The 17998-nt window shown below is 34.1% G+C and overlaps 1 protein-coding gene across 4 annotated transcripts in view; it reads right to left on the bottom strand.

Moving 5' to 3' along the window:
• Positions 1–17998, bottom strand: part of FSTL5 (follistatin like 5) — a 980329-nt gene that overhangs the window by 456485 nt on the left and 505846 nt on the right. For all 4 annotated transcript variants that reach the window (XM_056802833.1, XM_056802834.1, XM_056802836.1 and 1 more), the window contains exon 6: positions 4906–5026. In XM_056802833.1, coding sequence (XP_056658811.1) covers positions 4906–5026 — 121 coding nt within the window. The remainder of the gene's footprint in view (positions 1–4905; positions 5027–17998) is intronic.

Below are 17998 nucleotides of genomic sequence, written 5' to 3' on the forward strand. Positions count from 1 at the left end.
CTTGGGACTGATACTTATTATGGATGCAAAGATAGCAAATGAGGGTTTTCTAAAAATAAAATATTTATATATTTTAAAATAAATAACATTTTAAAAGTATATGCCTAATGACCACATTAACTAATCAGTGTTATTATAATCAATGTCTTGGTAGTTTTTTTCCATGAAAATTTTCCTGTAAAAAATTAACCATCTGAGTTCACTTGTAAAATACATTTTCCCCCTCTGTGTGTATATGCATGTGTGTTAGAAGATTCTTTTGGGGGGTGCAGTATAAGTGGGATAGAAATTAATACCAGGACATAGGCAAATGTCGTGATACTGAATTTCATGAGACATCATTTCCCCTATATTGCTATGGAAAGGCTAGGAATGATTGAAAGGTTAGAAGACATTTGTGGTTATCTAGTACTGTGGAGGAGTGAGAAACAGAAATCACTGCAAGGACTTGATTTACAAGGAAACTTCATGCAGGAAGGAAATGGAACTTTGGCTGACAACTGGTGACAGGACTAGAACCTCTAGCCAAGAAAAGCAGATGAACAGTTGAAAAGTTCTTATCCCTTTTGAACTGAAAGGGAAAAGATCATCTCACTGAGATTAACCTGCTGGGATCCCTCATTGATCTGAAGAACTCAAATTAGCCATCTTTCCTCAGTAATTGTGGATAGAGACTTTTTCCCTTTGGGGAAGACAAGAGACTATCCACTCAGAAGATTTTCCATTGATATCTTCAAAATCTGTATCTCTCATATTAGGAAATTACACCAGCCTGATTCCACAATGTGTTCAGGGACCCAGGTCTCCAGACCTGAGGTCTTAAACCCTGAAGGGAATTTAGGTTGAAATAGAAATAGGGATTTCCTATTTTTCCCTCTTCCCTAACCCTATCAATCCTGAATCTCCAAACAATAAATAGATCATATAAATTACAGAAGAACTAAACATCTCATTCTTCAAATGTGCTATGGCAATCAGGATAATAATCCAGGGAAGAAAACAAAAACCAAAGACTGAAGGGGGTTTCCTCTTTATCTTTCACCTCTGGACATTGATCCAATTTCATCTTCTCTGGGGGCAACTCTGCCTGGGTGAGGAAATGGTGGTTCTCTTTATCTGTTCACTCACTCTCTGAGACCTGTCAAGCTTTGGTTCCTGATCCCCCACTACTCAGCCTTTCACAAAATCTATATAAGTGGTACTTTTAAGTCTTTGTTAGAGTAGACTTTGGGAAATTATATTTCATTGTTTAGCTACACATTATTTGAGTGCAAGAATTGTGGCATTTTTGTTTCTATATCTCCAGTTTGCAAGACCAAATGTCTGAATAGTTTATTTAAATGTTCTTTTATTGCTTGGTAATCCTAAACAGAGATAGGGTTAAAGACAATTTGTAAGCATTGTAACAATTGGTAACCAGTTGTAACCAGAATGTGTAGGTATTTGTAATAAAATAAATAATACAGAAATAAATGAATTCCAAGGAAAACATCTACCAAAGCAATATGATACACATAACTTTCCTCCAACCCTTTTCCCAATTCCACCCCCCCAAAACCAGTCCTACACACTAAGCTTCTTATATCCTTATATCATGAGAAGAAAGAAACTTACTGCTTTTTTATGCCCATGTCAAAGATCAGCCTGAGTACTCAGAAACTGACAAATGGGGATTCGTCAAAGAGAAAATCCTTTATTATATAACATGTGATTTTTCAGGTGTCAGAAGTGCCATATTTCTCTGTCCAACTTCTTTGAACTGTCTTGATTTTAATCCAGAAATAGATGTGAAGAGCTCAAAAGGAGACACTTTTTAAATGGTATCAGGAATGATACATACAGAAAAAAGGAGAAAATTAGTTCCTCAAGGGTTCTGGCCATAAGGAATATGCTATACTGAGGCTCATTATTTAATGTGGCAACTAAACATTTTGATGATTATGAATTTCACTAAAACTGATATTATACTAAAGTAATCCTGAATACATCCATTCGGGTTAATGTACAGACTTGTATAATGTCTTTATTAATATACTAAAGTCATAATTTAAAATTATTCTAAATATGAGGATAATATAAATCATGTAATTTGTATCATGTTAGACAATTTGAGTTATTTTTTCTAGAGTTCAAGAACAAGCTTTCATAATAGGTAGTCTATACAATGGGGATGTAAGGATATAATTGAAAATTCATGAATTTAGATGAGAAAAATTAAAACTTTATTCAACTTAAGCATTTTCCTTTATAATCATATATACTTATATTTTCTGTATTTAAAATAATTATTCTAAGGAATCAATAGGCTTCACTAATCTGTAGAGGATTTGATGACACAATAAAAAAGATTACGAACTGTTTTTTTAGAGAATGTAGTGTCAATCTGTTCTGGAATGCTTTTCTAATAGAACATAAGTTCCTTGAGGGCACAGACTCTTAACTTTGCATTCCCAGTGCCACTCATGGTATTGCAAATACAGTAAATAATTAAGTAACATTTGCATATTTGAAATACTCAATTCATGAAATATTTAATGTGTCAGAAAATGTAAAAGATCCAAAGTTGTAGTGGGGAGTGAAGTCTATAAGAGAAGGTTGAGAAATGAAGAGAATGAAGAGAAATGAGAGATGAATTAGGAAAATTTAAATACATTAGCCCTGTGATAATTTTTTAAAAATAACTACTGAATACATTTTTGGAAAAAAAGAGTGTTCTTGGCTCTTTGCTCAAGAGGAAAAGATTTTGCAGCAAAGTGGGCATTATAGAAATACTTAAAGTAAAAAGTTGGTTTTTAAGATATGGAGTTGAGATGTGACAATATAAGGTAAGCAAGGAAAAATATAAATTTGAATTAATTCAGTTTTGTTTAATATTAGAAAGAAAACACTAAGGCTAAGAATGAATAGAATGGATACATGAATACAGATAAGAGACAGAATAATACTGTTCAAAGCTGAAATTATAATATATAGTTTGCCAAAGGCAGAGTAAGAGTTTTACAAACTGAAGATCCAATGGTAGGTACCATGGATCTATTTCTATTTGTTAAATTTTGCAATGTCCCTACAAATTATGAGAGTTAGTTACCTGAGAATTAAATGAGGCCAGTAGTTTTCCCCTAGAGAGCAGAAATATAGTTCCTCAAGGAAAGACTTTATACCTTGTTTCTGTTGATTTAGGTTGGACATGAGACATGGTCAGAATATGTCCCACTAGAGTCATTTCAATTCAGTAATGTTATGGGCTGAATTCTTTGTGCTTTAACTACAGAGTTTGTTTTTTTATATATAAAAATAAATCCCTCGCATTAAGGAGCCATTCATCGACTGGTAGATAAAAGATACACATAAATATGATAGGGGATTTGAATGTGAAGGGATAAATATAAATTAATAAGGTGGGGGGGAGAGAGAGAGAGAGAGAGTGAGAGAGAGAGAGAGAGAGAGAGAGAGAGAGAGAGAGAGTGAGAGAGAGAGAGAGAGAGAGAGAGAGAGAGAGAGAGAGAGAGAGAGAGAGAGAGAGAGAGTGCACTTTTATCTCTGGGTAATTCCTAGTACATGAGGAATGAAATTGTAAGAAGTGCCATGATACTTCTTAATGAGAGTAGGTGAATAAGCACGAATCTGTGTTAGGACAATGAGGCTATGAGTAATTAAAGAGGACCTCAGTGTATGTCACAGAGCTAATGTAAGAATGCAAAGAAAGTAACTTCAGCTGAGTGGGAATGGCATGTGAGGGATCAAGGAATGTAAAGATAATTTAGATCAAAAGTCATTGGCTCCAATCTTTCCTTAAAACAAAGGTATCCAAGAAAGCTCTACTTTGTATGTTTTCTTGTATATTTGATTTTAGATGCTTATATATCTACCTTTCTAATGCAGAAATCACCTAATATTTCATTTGACATCTAGTTTTTATTATATTGACCTACTATAAAATAAACCTCAGAAACATTAGGAACCTAGTCTTTTCTATAACTTTTTTATATTGCTTTGCCCAGAACCAGGCACAGAGTAGGCACTTGAAATGTTTGTTGAATAAATGTTCTTTAAATCATAATGATGGTTGTAATGAAAATAGGAATTATTCAATTAGTCATATTAATAAGCAGTCCAAAAAAGTTCAAAATGAGCATCTATGGTAATTCATTTGGCTAGAAAAAATGCTATACTAACTCAATATCCAAAACAATTTTCTCCCACACAGAAAGTTAGTGGTGGTTGATTTATTGATTTGATACACTAAAAATGCTGAAAATCCACACAATTTAAGTGGAAAAATCCTCAGAGATTCTCGATATTCCTATTTTTAACTCCTGTTTTAAAATTTTTTTAATTAGTCTGGTAACAGGAGAATTATGTGTACAAACATGTAGTATGTTTAACAGTTCCAAAGAACTTTACATAAAATAAAATGCTACTTTCTAATAATCTGCATTGATATTCTTCAAACTCAAACAGAATCTATTGCCTAATCCTGTCTAGGGCTACACTGTACAAGAACTGAAAAACCATCACTATGGTAAAATCAGAGGTGGTTCAGAGATATAGAAATATTTACCGTTTGCCTTTCTAAGGTAGATCAGAATTGTCAGTCAAGCACTACTTCATTGCAGAAAATAGGACCAAGAACAGCAATACAAAATCTAAAGCCTGAAGCTAGGATTACTAAAATTAAGTCAAAGAGAAGAATATTTTCAAGTGACAACAAATGTTTATAGATAATTATTGAATTCCCCAATTTTTACTTTATTGTCATGGCAAGCACAGACACTTTTCCAGATATCCATCACCCCGACTCAGTAGTTATGGACTCAGTGTTGCAGTGAACATACATTACTGAGTAAAGAAAGTAGGAAAAAAAAGCCAGAAGCAATCATAAACTGAATCTTGTACAGCACTTACGGAATGCTCTGTAGAATTCTTCAAGGGCTAGGTGCTTGTCCGAGTTAAAGTCATCATATTTCAGCAGATCAAACAGAGAACAGTCAGACAGATCCTTGCCAAGTTCATCCTGTTTTATTACCTGACAAGAAAATTATAACCATGAAATTACATCAGGGTCTTTAGAGTTCTCTGATATAATTAATTGTTTCTAATAATCATTTAATAGATCATTTGAAGGCTGCTATGGGGCAATGAACTGAAACTATGTAAAGTCAGGGATTTCCAGTTACTTTATAATTATTTATTACAGTTTGAAAGTTAATACCCTTAGGACCACGACACTGGGTTTACATAAAAGTTTGTGAAATATGAGCTTCATAACATTTCAACACTGAAAAATAGCACCAAAGTAGTCTTTTTGTTACTCTGTTTGTTCTAGGATCACTGATGATAACATCACTTAAAGGAGACAGTTGGGAGTATATTCTCTCAGCTTAAGGGAGAAACATAAAATCACAGATTTTAGAAAATGAAGGGAAGAGAGAAGAGACAGACAGACAGACACAGAGAGGGACAGAGATAGAGAGACAGAGACAGAGATAGACAGAGGCAGGGACAGAGGCAGAGAGAGGGGGACAGAGAGACAGAGAGAAGCCAGGTTTATTTAAGCATCTAAGAACTAGATGCCAGAGTGAGGATTTGAAACCTGGTTCTGTGATTCCAAATCCACCCCTCTTAATATTCCATTATACAAAATCAATCCATTATAAACGTCACAACACGACTAAATGATGAGCCAGCTCTTTCTCATCCTCTCTTTTGTTGAAGATTTTTTATTGTAGAAAATAATAGGTGATCAGCTAGAGGTTAGGGAATTTTGGAATCATCGTTAGCTACCTATGTCAGGACCTTGCACCATCAATATGACTACAAATGATGCCACTATTGATATAGATTGGCTGAGGGACCATTGGGCTGCATTTCTGTATTGTGTGATGTACTTATGTCTAGGACTGTAGATGTAATAAATTCGATTTACAACTACATCCTTTTAGACTAATTTCCCTACATATGTTTATACATGTCTGCCTACATATGTATATGTTTCATTTCAGTATTGACTATATAAATGTATATATTGTTACTGTTCATTCATTTCACTTTGTCTCTTCCTAACCCCATTGGAGTTTCTTGACAAAGATACAGGAATAGTCTGACATTTCCTTCTCTAGTTATTTTGACAGATGAGGAACTGAGGCATGGGTTAAATGGCTTGCCCAGAGTCACACAGCTAATACATGTCTAAAAGCTAATAAGATGAACTCAGAAAGATGAGTCTTCCTAATCTACCTGTCCTCTTGATACAGTTAGAGATAGATAGATAGATAGATAGATAGATAGATAGATAGATAGATAGATAGATAGATAGATATGGATACAGAAATATATTTAAATCTTTATTTTTTATTTTTTACATATTAGCTCTTATTTATGGACAAATTGGTGGGACATGGATATATTTATATATTTCAGACACAATTCCTGCATTAAGTGCTGGTTTCCTTCCACAATTTGCCTGAAGAGTTTAGCAAAGCTCTCTAATGGCAGAGATCATCTCTTTGATTAATCCTATGGGGCCCCCCAAGTGTTTATTTTTCTTTAGGGAAATAACAAGGGGTTCTGACATCTTAGATTCCCAATGTATTAGAACATGGAAAAAAGGATTTTCCTAGAGAATTTTTTTTTCTTCTCTTGATAACCTTTTCCTCTCTCAACATGAATCACATATGAACTGATGATGGAATGTAACAGTGTTTGCAAGATATTATATGGATCTCTTTAGTTTCTTTAAACTCCATATCTACTTTGTTAATTTTTGTTACTATCTGAAATGAAAGAAAAAATAACAGTAATGGGAGAAAATAATAGACTTTCCCTCCTACTTTTCTTAGTGGTTTTAGTCAGAATCACAGTTTTTAGGAACAGGCATGGTTTTATTCTGAAACTGGTTGTAAGTACCTCAGAGCCAATTGTTAAATAATCACCGTGAGCATATTCACCTTGGAAATTAAAAAAATTATACCATGTGGTGCTTTATTTACTCTTTTGTTGAATGTCTAAGCTGAAGAAAGTGATGAAGAAAATGTTGATAATAAAAATTAAACAAAAACATATATTGTACATTATATATATACATATATGTATGTACTTGTGTGTATTTAGAAGTGAGTTAGTTAATAATAATAAATGAAAATTAATAACTATATCTACTTTATGTCAGGCACTGTATTAAGAACTGTACAATTATGATCTCATTTGATCCCCATTAGAACCCTGCAAAGTAAGTACTATTATTATCTCCATTTTACAATGAAAAAATACAGCGGTAAATTGAAGTTCAGTGACTTAAAGTAAGATCACACAGCTAATAAGTGTATGAGGCCAGATTTGAAATCAGACGTTCTTAACTCTAGGCTTAGTGCTCTATCTACTGTGCAACTTACCTACCTTACAACCCAAAAGTTATTAAACATTTGCCAGCAGATTCCTGGCTTGGATTCTCTGATGAACAATAGCTAAGAATTCTTGTGTGACACTTAATGTCTCAATACTCCCAAGTAACTTTCTAGAAGACAAAGACAATTAATCTTTGCCTAGAATTATATTTACCTAAGAAACTTCCACCATATGAATTGCCACCTTTAGTGAAATCTCATTTTCAGAACCCCTCTAATCCTAAAAAAGTCTACCTTCCATCTAATTATACCTCTTATCTTCATTGAAAAAGGAAAATAGTCTTTTCTACCATTTCCTAAATTATTTACCCTGATTATGTATGCATAGGTTCAGTTAAACTCAGAGGAGAAGGCAAATGGAAAGCCTGAGTGTCCCTTGAACAATCCACATGTAAAAATTAAAATTGTCTCCTTACTCTTTCCTATCCATAGCACTCCATTCTCTACTTTCATGCCTTTGCCCTGATTTTTCTCTATGTCTAGAATGCACTCCTTCTTCACCTTCATATCTTAGAATCCTCACTCAAGTGCTACTTGATGTAATTCTTTGCTTAACTAGATATTGCTGCCCATTCTACAACCATTGCCCTGTATCTATTTGGTGGTATGCCTGTGTATACATACATATAAATATACATATTCATACTTTATACACATATATGTGTATGTGGGTACTTATATCTCCATGTTGACAACCCCTGTTAATTATAATCCCTAAAGGGCAGAAACAGGATTCCTTTTGATTTTGTATCACCTGTACCTGACAATACAAGACAAACATTAAGAGATTATTAAATGAATATCAACTGACTTACTGATTTTAGAAGTAAATGATAAGCACCAAAGCTTATTGAGCTAGAAAATGACATGGTAAGACCTGTGCTTCTTAAATGTCATCTGATAATCTGACTGGAACATGGTCTAGAGATAGGAGAGATGGATGGCAAGTGAAAAAGAGACTCAAAATAGTTGAAGCAAGAAGAGGAAGGGGCTCGAAGTAGGGTAGTAGTCATGGGAATGGAGGGAGATGGATAGATTTAAAAGATATTGTGGAGATACAAATAAGACTTGGAAATTGAATGGTTATGTGGGAATAAAGAGGGATGCTCATAATGCAAATCAAAACAACTCTGAGGTGTCACCTCACACCTAGCAGATTGGCTAACCTGACAGCAAAGGAAAGTAATGAATGCTGGAGGGAATGTGGCAAAGTTAGGACAATAATGCATTGCTGGTGGAGCTGTGAATTGATCCAACCATTCTGGAGGGCAATTTGGAGCTATGCCCAAAGAGTGCTAAAAGAATGCCTGCTCTTTGATCCAACCATACCACTGCTGGGTTTAAACCCCAAAGAATTAATAAGGAAAAATACTTTTACAAAAATATTTATAGATGTGTTTTTTTGTTTTGGCAAAAAATTGGAAAATGAGGGGATTCCCTTCAATTGGGGAATGGCTAAACAAATTGTGGCATCTGGTGGTGCTGGAATACTATTGTGCAGAAAGGAATAATGAACTGGAGGAATTCCATGTGAACTGAAAGACCTCTAGGAATTGATACAGAGTGATCTGTGGTACAATTGAATGTAATGGACTTCTCTACTAGCAGCAATGCAATGACCCAGGACAGTTCTGAGGGACTTATGAGAAAGAACAATTTCTACATTCAGAGGAAAATCGGTGGGAGTAGAAACACAGAAGAAAAACAACTGCTTGATCACATGGGTTGATGGGGATATCATTGGGGATATAGAGTATAGGCATTCACCCTAGTAAAAATATCAATAATATGGAAATAGGTCTTGATCAACGGAACATGTAAAACCCAGTGGAATTGTGTGGGAGGGGGATAGAGGGGAGGGGGATAAGAACATAAATCATGTAACCATGGAAAAATATTTTAAATTAATTAATTAAATAAATTTTTCAAAAAAGAGGGATGCTCATGTTAGAACCTCCAAGAATGAAAACTTGAGTAACTGAGAGTGTGTCCTTAAGAAACAAAACAAATAATTTATTAAGAGGGGAAGTATGAGTTGAGGAAGAGCAGTTCTATTCTGAAACTGTTGTATTTGAGATATCAACAAGTCATGAAGTGTGAAATGTCCAGTACATGCTTGGTGATAAGTGACAAGAATTCAAGAAAGAGACTAAGGAAGAATATACAGATTTGGGAATTAAGAGTATAGAGATGCTAATTAAATCCACTGATGCTGATGGAATCACTGATGGAACTGGGTAATAATAATAGCTAACATGTATACAATGTGTTATAAGGTCTACAGAGTGTTTTATGTATGTTATCTAATTACCTTTGGGAGAGATTGATACTATTTTTATTGCCATTTTATAGATGAAGTCATTGAAGCTAAAAGTGATAACCTAAGGAACTTGCCCAGGATAATATTCATAGTAAGTTTCTAAGTCAAGATTTTAATTCAGGTTATAGAGATTCCCATTCTAGTACTCTGTTTGAAATGCCTTTTCTGTAGTGCTTCTCCACAATCCCTTTTTAACAGATGGATTCTTCTAAATAATACAATTCCACTGTCACATTACAGTTATGAATACAATCCCACTGTTTCAGTTGTATCTATTAGGTTACATTTATATATATTTGTTAAAATTTCATTTTCACTCAATTCATAATATCCTGTGCATAGTAATTTAGACTTCTGAAACGCCAAGCTTTAACTCTATTGCGAATGATTTTCCCTTGTAAATTATTAGGCATATTCCCCCATTGTAGATTTATGAAGGATGCTTTACCATTCTTAGTAAAGTATAACATAGGCATTTCTCTAGCTTTTTGGTTTATTCTTGAAGCTTACAGATCAACTGACATGTATTAAACTATCATAGCTGGAAGTTAACTCCAGGAGGAAGATAAATATTGGATAAATCATGAAAGTTACTAAAGCATTTCTCCAGCTCTTCATTTAATGTGTTATTTTAGTGGGAGAGTCAGAAGACCTGGGTTAACATCTTGAGCCTGAGATTTGCTGGCTTTCTTGTACTGGCTAAATCACCTTTTCTCTGTGCCTAGGCTTAATCTGTAAAAGAAGGAAGTGGATAAGAAAGGGAATAAATATTTATTTGGCACTGGCTATGTACCAGGTACTGTGCTAAGCATTTTAAAACATCTCATTCAATCCTCACAGTAGCCCTGAAAGATAAGTGCTTTTATTATCTCCAGTTTACACCTGTGAAAATTGGGGCAGACAGATGTTAAGTGACTTGCCCAGGGTCACATAACTAATAAATATCTGTGGTCAAGTTTGATTTCAGATCTTCCTCACTTCAAGTAGAGGGCCATCCTGCTGACCAGAATGGATAAGTGGAGTTTAAACTAGATAACTTTTAAATTCCATCTAATGTCTCATTTATGAGTTGATGATCTTATATCCCCCCCCATTAAATCTAAAACATAACAGGCTCTCATCACTTAAAAATTTACAGTTAAGGCTGCATAGCCACCCTGACAGATTAGAAAAAATAGCTTCTGACAAAAGCACCATCCATATCCTGCATCTATCAACTCTTGAGTTTGACTCAGCTTTTTGGTTTCTTATCAGCTGTTTTTTTTTCCTTGTTTTTGTGCTCCCCACCCCCATTATCAACCCCACCTTTCAATACTATTGGCTCTCCCTTCTTAGGATTGTCTACCTTGGCTGAACTGAGCTGACATGGAGTAAATGGGGATAATATATGAATGATTATATGGCATATTATTATAAGAATATCCATATGTGTAGTATTATGTAGTATTAATCACTCACATTATAATAATTTATTATATTTTATATTATTCATAATTAATAATAGAATTAATATTAATATTATAATAATTGGATATAGAATATAGAATTAGATATATAATATAGAATAAATAGAATAAATTAATAGTTGATATTAAGGCAATGATCTAAAGACATATATTTATATATTCCCCTGGGATGAAAGGAGAGCACATATGCATAATTTATAATAATTTATAAATAAATAATTTGATAGCAACTGTAAATTTGTGTTTATATTCACTAAGTCCCTGTCCCCAAAACAAAAAAATTACATCTTTATTTTCATCAAATCCCCAAACCAGAAGATATACTTTTAAGCACAAATATAGGGACAAGAGTAAGATACTATGAAATACTATGAAATATTATACTCTATTTTAAATTTTTTTAATTAATTTTTTATTTTTTAAATTATTTTTAACTTTTTAATTTAAAAAATAAATTCAATAAATAGTAACAGTATATAAATTAAAACCTCAATTTATAAAAAAACTATAAAATCTATCATTTTAACCTTTTAATATAGCTTAAATTCAAAGCAAAGCACTGAAAATGCTTAGATGGTCTGTAATACAGTCCCATAAACAAAACATTTGGTCTCAGCCTTACTGTTAATTTTAATTAGACCTTCATATTCAAGTTTCCACTGTCCAGTGAAAATCCTCTTAAAACTATTAATACCTGACAAGTGGAATCACAGTCAGGCACACTATCAGCATCCCATTACACCTTGACCAACCATACCTCCATGGGACACAATAGTGACCAACATTAAACTATAAACAAAAGTTTGATTAATCATAATTTGTTTAGGGTTGGTAAATCTCGTGCCAGCCACCATGGTCATATGATTAACCCAAATTAATAGTTAATTCTCTGAGTGAAGCATGTTTAAGCTATACCCTAAATAAAGTTAATACTTAACTAAATGGTAATATACTCTAATACTAAATACTTAATACTAAAATACACAATTAAAATGACTTTAATTGGTTCTAATAGAATTGGTTCTAGCAGCATGGCCCTATAGACCACTAACTGAATTGTCATCTGACATGGTTTTTTAAACTTGAAATATTTCCTTCCCCAGATTCCATTCTTTGGAAATAGCCTTAATCACCAACATCTTTGGATCTTGTTGCTGTTGAACTGTGACTCTCAGGCAGCCCCTGAAGATTATATACTACAAGTTAACACCCTAATAGTCCGGGTACAAATTTTGATGCTACTTATATTCTATATAGTCCCTCTAAGTCATTGTTTTTTAAAAATCCCCAACTTATCTACAATTTTAAATACTCCTTGGTTTGGAATCTTATTAAAGATCACTGAAATGTCATTTCCTTTGTCATCTCAAAGCACATTTGTTTATGCAAATAGTGCTGCTATGTATTATAGTATGAAGACTAAAGCTTCCTATTATGCTTATCTAAATAGTTTGATTACATATCATATTAAATAGTTTTACATATTTTATAAATATAGTTATGTGCTTACACTGGAACAAATGGCACATTTTTAAAAGTCTAATGAGAAACTAAAAATCTAAGCCATAAATACAGCAAATAGTTCCTCTATGTTTTAGCAAAATGTTGACATATGAACACATTAAGGAAATATTCTCTAATTTGCATTCCTAATATGAATTAGCTCATTAAGATTAAATACAATATCTAAAACCAACAGCTAATATCATCTGCAATGGGGATAAACTAGATGCATTCCCAATAAGATCAGGAGTGAAACAAGGATGCCCATTATCACCCCTACTATTTGACATTGTACTAGAAACACTAGCAGTAGCAATTAGAGAAGATAAAGAAATTGAAGGCATCAAAATAGGCAAGGAGGAGACCAAGTTATCACTCTTTGCGGATGACATGATGGTCTACTTAAAGAATCCTAGAGATTCAACCAAAAAGCTAATTGAAATAATCAACAACTTTAGCAAAGTTGCAGGATACAAAATAAACCCACATAAATCATCAGCTTTTCTATATATCTCCAACACAGCTCAGCAGCAAGAACTAGAAAGAGAAATCCCATTCAAAATCACCTTAGACAAAATAAAATACCTAGGAATCTATCTCCCAAGACAAACACAGGAACTATATGAACACAACTACAAAACACTCGCCACACAACTAAAACTAGACCTGAACAAATGGAAAAACATTAACTGCTCATGGATAGGACGAGCCAATATAATAAAAATGACCATCCTACCCAAACTTATTTATCTATTTAATGCCATACCCATTGAACTACCAAAATACTTCTTCACTGATTTAGAAAAAACCATAACAAAGTTCATTTGGAAGAACAAAAGATCAAGGATATCCAGGGAAATAATGAAAAAAAAACACATACGATGGGGGCCTTGCAGTCCCTGACCTAAAACTATATTACAAAGCAGCAGTCATCAAAACAATTTGGTACTGGCTAAGAAACAGAAAGGAAGATCAGTGGAATAGACTGGGGGAAAGCGACCTCAGCAAGACAGTATACGATAAACCCAAAGATCCCAGCTTTTGGGACAAAAATCCACTATTCGATAAAAAACTGCTGGGAAAATTGGAAGACAGTGTGGGAGAGACTAGGAATAGATCAACACCTCACACCCTACACCAAGATAAATTCAAAATGGGTGAGTGACTTAAACATAAAGAAGGAAACCATAAGTAAATTGGGTAAACACAGAATAGTATACATGTCAGACCTTTGGGAGGGGAAAGGCTTTAAAACCAAGCAAGATATAGAAAGAATCACAAAATGTAAAATAAATAATTTTGACTACATCAAACCAAAAAGCTTTTGTACAAACAAAACCAATATAACTAAAATCAGAAGGGAAACAACAAATTGGGAAAAAATCTTCATAGAAACCTCTGACAAAGGTTTAATTACTCATATTTATAATGAGCTAAATCAATTGTACAAAAAATCAAGCCATTCTCCAATTGATAAATGGGCAAGGGACATGGATAGGCAGTTCTCAGATAAAGAAATCAAAACTATTAACAAGCACATGAAGAAGTGTTCTACATCTCTTATAATCAGAGAGATGCAAATCAAAACAACTCTGAGGTATCACCTCACACCTAGCAGATTGGCTAACATTACAGCAAAGGAAAGTAATGAATGCTGGAGGGGATGTGGCAAAGTAGGGACATTGATTCATTGCTGGTGGAGTTGTGAATTGATCCAACCATTCTGGAGGGCAATTTGGAGCTATGCCCAAAGGGCGACAAAAGAATATCTACCCTTTGACCCAGCCATAGCACTGCTGGGTCTGTACCCCAAAGAGATAATGGACAAAAAGACTTGTACAAAAATATTCATAGCTGCGCTCTTTGTGGTGGCCCAAAACTGGAAAACGAGGGGATGCCCATCAATTGGGGAATGGCTGAACAAACTGTGGTATATGTTGGTGATGGAGTACTATTGTGCTAAAAGGAATAATAAAGTGGAGAAGTTCCATGGAGACTGGAACAACCTCCAGGAAGTGATGCAGAGCGAGAGGAGCAGAACCAGGAGAACATTGTACACAGAGACTAATACACTGTGGTATAATCGAACGTAATGGACTTCTCCATTAGTGGCGGTGTAATGTCCCTGAACAACTTGCAGGGATCTAGGAGAAAAAAACACCATTCATAAGCAAAGGATAAACTGTGGGAGTAGAAACACCGAGGAAAAGCAACTGCCTGAATACAGAGGTTGAGGGGACGTGACAGAGGATAGACTCTAAATGAACACTCTAATGCAAATACTATCAACAAAGCAATGGGTTCAAATCAAGAAAACATCTAATGCCCAGTGGACTTACGCGTCGGCAATGGGGGGTGGGAGGGAGGAAAAGAAAATGATCTTTAACGAATAATGCTTGGAAATGATCAAATAAAATATATTTAAAAAAAAAGATTAAATACAATATGTATGGAGTAACAAATAAATGCATATTGTTTTTTGTATGTGTAAATATACATATATTGGTACTGTATACATGGTATACATGTAAATATATATGTATATGTAAATATACAAATATAATATGTAAAATAAACATATTGCAAATGTTTATTTAAGCACACAACCCCAAGGGATAGATCACTTAAAATGGAGATAGGTATTTTTATCAAACAGGTCAAAAGATAATAAAATGTGGATTTTAAAGGAAAATGTAGACCCTGGGAACATTAGGGAAACTTTGGCAAATAGAGGTGTAACTCAGTCTGTACTTAGCATAATAGGGTCATTGCCATTTTTTTTTGGAAGAGGAGGTCATGGATCATTTTGAATTTTATATGGGATTAAATTCATTATTTTAGGCCATGAAATTCTGAGATAAGAATAATAAACATGAATAACCATTTTTTCTGTTTTCATTTCTTACTGATAAGGTCAAATTCAATATAATTATAATGGTCAAGGATGTTCCAGTTTTTAAGGCTATTTCCAATTATTAATCTAAAATTATAACTGCTAATATTATGAAGGTTTTAATATCAGATTATTGATTAATTCTGTTAAGAGATAGCCTAAAAAGGGCATCTAGCATTAAGAGTAGGCCAAGAGGCAGAAGAGTCTGATGAATTTTAGATGATGAAGTATGACAAATTCAAATTGGACCTAATACTCTAGAAGTTAGAATGTAAATAAATGAAAAGTTAGCCTGAAGTGTTATTATAAGTAATCTAGTAGGAATTACATTTGATAAGTATGTATGAAGACTCTTCTATATCAAGTTATATATAATTTATGTATATAAAATATCCTACAAATATAAGTAACATAATTACTCTTGAATTCACTTTAATTGGGAAATTTATCTTATTAATTGATAATCTATCAAATGCCAGTATATTGCCAGGGGCCATCAAGACACAATGTTTGACATGATCACCTGTGGAAACCTAAAGCTGCAAAGCAGCCCCTAGGAAGGATAGAGACACCCACTCAGCCCCACTCTGTGTGACTTCTCTCACTAAAAACCCTTATTATTGGAATTGCTATGATTATTGTTCTTTCTCTAACTTCAGGAAAAATAATACAAGAATAAAATATTTGCCATATTAATACATATGTTCCATTTCATTCCACCAGATTATCATCAAAAGATCATACTTACAAAATCAAACCTAAAGACTCCAATGGGTTAAAACTTCTAACAAGACTGCACTCAGAATTCCCCACCCCCAAGTACAGGCCAGGAGCAAGTTCTCCTGAGTTAGTATATTAATTACTCTTTAGGGAGAGGCTTGTACACTATGTTTCAGTGACTTGTTTCACCAACTAAAATCTGTCTTGGAAACCCCCAATGAAACATTAGGAAAATGATTAACCTGATATTATAGAATTATAATATTATAGAATATCTAAAACTGGATTGTTTCTGTTACCCTTTGATCCTTCAATTTGGCAGCAGTGTTTTGTGGATTGTTTTCTAAGAATTCCTGATTGATTATCTATTTTATTAAAAGTAACAAATGATTTTTCTTTGATTTTCCACAAGTCCGAGCACCTCAAAGGTTAATGAGAACTGACCTCTAGCTATGCTGCAGTGATGGAAACATTTATCTTTTGCAAAAACTTTGTGTATGTTGTCAGAATCAATAGTAACATAGTATGTAGAAGGATCACAGAATGTTAATCAAACAATTTGTTAAAAGCTAATGTATGACTTATCCAATTATCCAATTGTCTGTATAGAACATGTATGTTTAATAGTGAATTTGTGTCCAAGGAAATATGTAAGCATTTGGGGGGGCATAATAAAGCCAACTGTGGACATAGCGGAGCAGTTCTGTGCAAAGCCTGGCTGCAGGTTTACACTCTTAACTGTCTTCCCACCATTCATTCACCCCTTCATCACCATACCTAGTTGAGGACCCCTTAAGCCATGGACAAAGCAGGTCCTGGAACTCACAGCAGTATATCATATGATGAGAAAAAATTGCTAATGAAATTGCAGTACTGATACTCTATCCATGTTAATAAAATAATAATTTTTAGATATAATTAAAACTGGCAGACACATTTTTGGAATGCAAAAAAAGTGTAGGAAAGATTCTAATTTTAAAATGTTCCTAGAAAATTAAAAAAATAACTTGCTACTATTACTACCAAATGGGAAACCAGAGGTCTTAGGTCAGAGAGTTATCAGGAGTTGTAATAAAGTAGATATACACATTTGATATTTTTTAAACATCAAAAGGATGTGTTTTCGATGCTGGTGAGATTAAGTATGGAAATGTGATGAGACAACTTTGCTGCCTAAGACACATTCATGGTCTCACAAGGTGTTTCAGGGTAGGCTCAGGTTAGTAAGTAGGAATTTTGTATTAATGGAGTTCTAGGAAAATTATAAAGAAGAGTTACATTAAAATGTAAAGATCTGGGTCAGGAGAAAATAAACATAAAGTTAGAGAGGAGAGTAGCAATGTAACTACATGTTCCAGGGAAGAATCTGCTTCTAAAGCAAGTCTGTTTAGGGAAACAATACTAATATTCCTTCCTTCCTATATTTTTCCTTCCTTCCTCCCTCCCTCCCTCCCTTCCTTCCTTCCTTCCTTCCTTCCTTCCTTCCTTCCTTCCTTCCTTCCTTCCTTCCTTCCTTCCTTCCTTCCTTCCTTCCTTCCTTCCTTCCTTCCTTCCTTCCTTCCTTCCTTCCTTCCTTTCCTTCCTTTTCTTCCTTCCTTCCCTTCCTTCCCTTCCCTCCCTCCCTCCCTCCCTCCCTCCCTCCCTTTCTCCCTCCCTTCCTTCCTTCCTTCCTTCCTTCCTTCCTTCCTTCCTT

The sequence above is a fragment of the Monodelphis domestica genome, chromosome 6 (genome assembly GCF_027887165.1).
Source record: "Monodelphis domestica isolate mMonDom1 chromosome 6, mMonDom1.pri, whole genome shotgun sequence".
In the NCBI taxonomy this organism is placed as follows: Eukaryota; Metazoa; Chordata; class Mammalia; order Didelphimorphia; family Didelphidae; genus Monodelphis; species Monodelphis domestica.